Source organism: Lampetra fluviatilis, chromosome 58 (genome assembly GCF_964198595.1).
Source record: "Lampetra fluviatilis chromosome 58, kcLamFluv1.1, whole genome shotgun sequence".
Lineage (NCBI taxonomy): Eukaryota > Metazoa > Chordata > Hyperoartia > Petromyzontiformes > Petromyzontidae > Lampetra > Lampetra fluviatilis.
Genome location: NC_136332.1, coordinates 3,277,288 through 3,279,630, shown reverse-complemented (window position 1 = coordinate 3,279,630; position 2,343 = coordinate 3,277,288). Strand labels below are relative to the sequence as shown.

At 59.2% G+C, this 2,343-nt stretch overlaps 1 protein-coding gene across 1 annotated transcript in view; it reads left to right on the top strand.

Annotated features, from left to right (window-relative positions):
* Window positions 1–1,617: 1,617 nt before the first annotated feature.
* LOC144950550 (acyl carrier protein-like) overlaps window positions 1,618–2,343 on the top strand; it is an 8,858-nt gene continuing 8,132 nt past the window's right edge. The window contains exon 1 of the mRNA XM_078880686.1: window positions 1,618–1,798. Within this exon, the coding sequence (XP_078736812.1) occupies window positions 1,682–1,798 (117 nt within the window). The 5' untranslated portion in view covers window positions 1,618–1,681. The remainder of the gene's footprint in view (window positions 1,799–2,343) is intronic.

The window sequence follows — 2,343 nt, the reverse complement described above, 5'->3', positions numbered from 1 at the left end:
CCACCCAGCCCCTCCCCACCCTCCCCTCTCCACCCAGCCCCTCCCCACCCTCCCCTCCCCACCCAGCCCCTCCCCACCCTCCCCTCCCAGCCCCTCCCTCCCCACCCAGCCCCTCCCCACCCTCCCCTCTCCACCCAGCCCCTCCCCACCCTCTCCTCCCCACCCAGCCCCTCCCCACCCTCTCCTCCCCACCCAGCCCCTCCCTCCCCACCCAGCCCCTCCCCACCCTCCCCTCTCCACCCAGCCCCTCCCCACCCTCCCCTCCCCACCCAGCCCCTCCCCAGCCCCTCCCCACCCCACCCAGCCCCTCCCTCCTCACCCAGCCCCTCCCCACCCTCTCCTCCCCACCCAGCCCCTCCCTCCCCACCCAGCCCCTCCCCACCCTCCCCTCTCCACCCAGCCCCTCCCCACCCTCCCCTCCCCACCCAGCCCCTCCCCACCCTCCCCTCCCAGCCCCTCCCTCCCCACCCAGCCCCTCCCCACCCTCCCCTCTCCACCCAGCCCCTCCCCACCCTCTCCTCCCCACCCAGCCCCTCCCCACCCTCTCCTCCCCACCCAGCCCCTCCCTCCCCACCCAGCCCCTCCCCACCCTCCCCTCTCCACCCAGCCCCTCCCCACCCTCCCCTCCCCACCCAGCCCCTCCCCAGCCCCTCCCCACCCCACCCAGCCCCTCCCTCCTCACCCAGCCCCTCCCCACCCTCCCCTCTCCACCCAGCCCCACCCTCCCCCAGTTCCACTTTGTGAATGAAACATCCCCGTCTCCTCATTGGCCCGAGTCGCGGCGGTGCCCCCTACCAACCCCAACCCACCGCTCCCATTGGTCGGCGCCCCCGAGCCAATGGGAGGGCTCTGCTGGGTTGGGGCCATGCACGACAGACAAATAATCCCTGGTGGGCAGTGTGTATATAATATTATTTTATTATTTTATTATATTACATTATTTTATTATGTTTTATTTTATTATTTTATTACTTCCATTCTACGTGACTTTACCGAAAGAACCAAGAAGATAATACGTGATTTATGATTTTATTATTACTATATTATTTAATTTCTATTATTAATATTCTTTTTATTATTTATTATTTATTTTTACTACATGACTTTACCGAAAAAACCTAAGAGTATGAATCCTTGCAGTCACGAAAGCTTCAAATCCAGTGTGGAGCTGTTGTTCCTACCTTGTATAACCACTGTGATGAGGAATCGAACTCCGCGCATTGATCACAATGGGAAATCGCCTGATCGCAAACGATTAAACACCACGTGGGAATCGATATTCATAGCAGCCTCAAAGGAATCTAATAATTATAATCGTACTAAATTGAATCGTCGACAAGAGAATCGATCCAACCGAGTGTTTTACAAAAACACAACCAAGGGCGTGGAATCGATCCGTCGAATTCGATTCCATCGATTCGACCGCCTAATCAAACGTAACTTTAAATGTGCGTGACTCGATACGATCGGCGAACGCAACGCGATCATCTTTATCCGTAATCGTGCGCGCACTACATCCGCGAGCGAGCGAGCGCTGGTACAAATCGCCTCAACGCCGGAATCGACGACGTCGAATCGATTACGGGCAGTGTCGTTTGGTGTCGAATCGCAACAGGGGAATCGAATCGCCCACCGGTCACCACCACCACCATCATCATCACCGCTCTTGAAGGGCAACGCGATGACGATGTTCTCCGCGGTCGTTCGCTTCTCGTTACGTGAGGGGCCGCAGCGATGCTGGCGAGCCGGCTCGAGGGGCATCACCGGAGCCGCCACGTGGAGGGGGAGGAGAGCCGAGGTCGGGCCGCGCGCTGTGAGTGATGTCCCCTAGGTCGACTCAGCCTCAAATGAGTAGCTGGTACGGTGTGTAAACATCGGCACTGGGGAGACAAAGACGGCCGGGCGTGGTGCTGGCCACCCAATACCATCCTCGTGTGCTGTTCCGGCCTTGATCGGTTGCTGCTACTCGCTAACTGCACTTGCCCCTAGAATCTGGCAAGGCTACACGGGGGATCTTTGTGTGCGAGTGGGGGGTGGGGAGCGGTGGCGCAGTGGTTAGCGCGCTGCGCAACCAACCACCGACGACCCGAGTTCGATTCCCGCTCACGGCTGAACCTGGTCCTGGGCTTCCTTCCCCTAAGTCTACTCGGCCTCAAATGAGTACCTGGTGCGGTGTGTAAACATCGCCACTGGGGAGACAAAGGCGGTCGGGCGTGGTGCTGGCCACCCACCCCCTCGTGTGCCGTGCCAGCCTTCATAGGTGCTCGCTAACAGCACTTGCCCCTACAGTTTGTTCAGGCTACACGGGGGATCTTTGCCTTTGCACAGTATATATGTACAGGG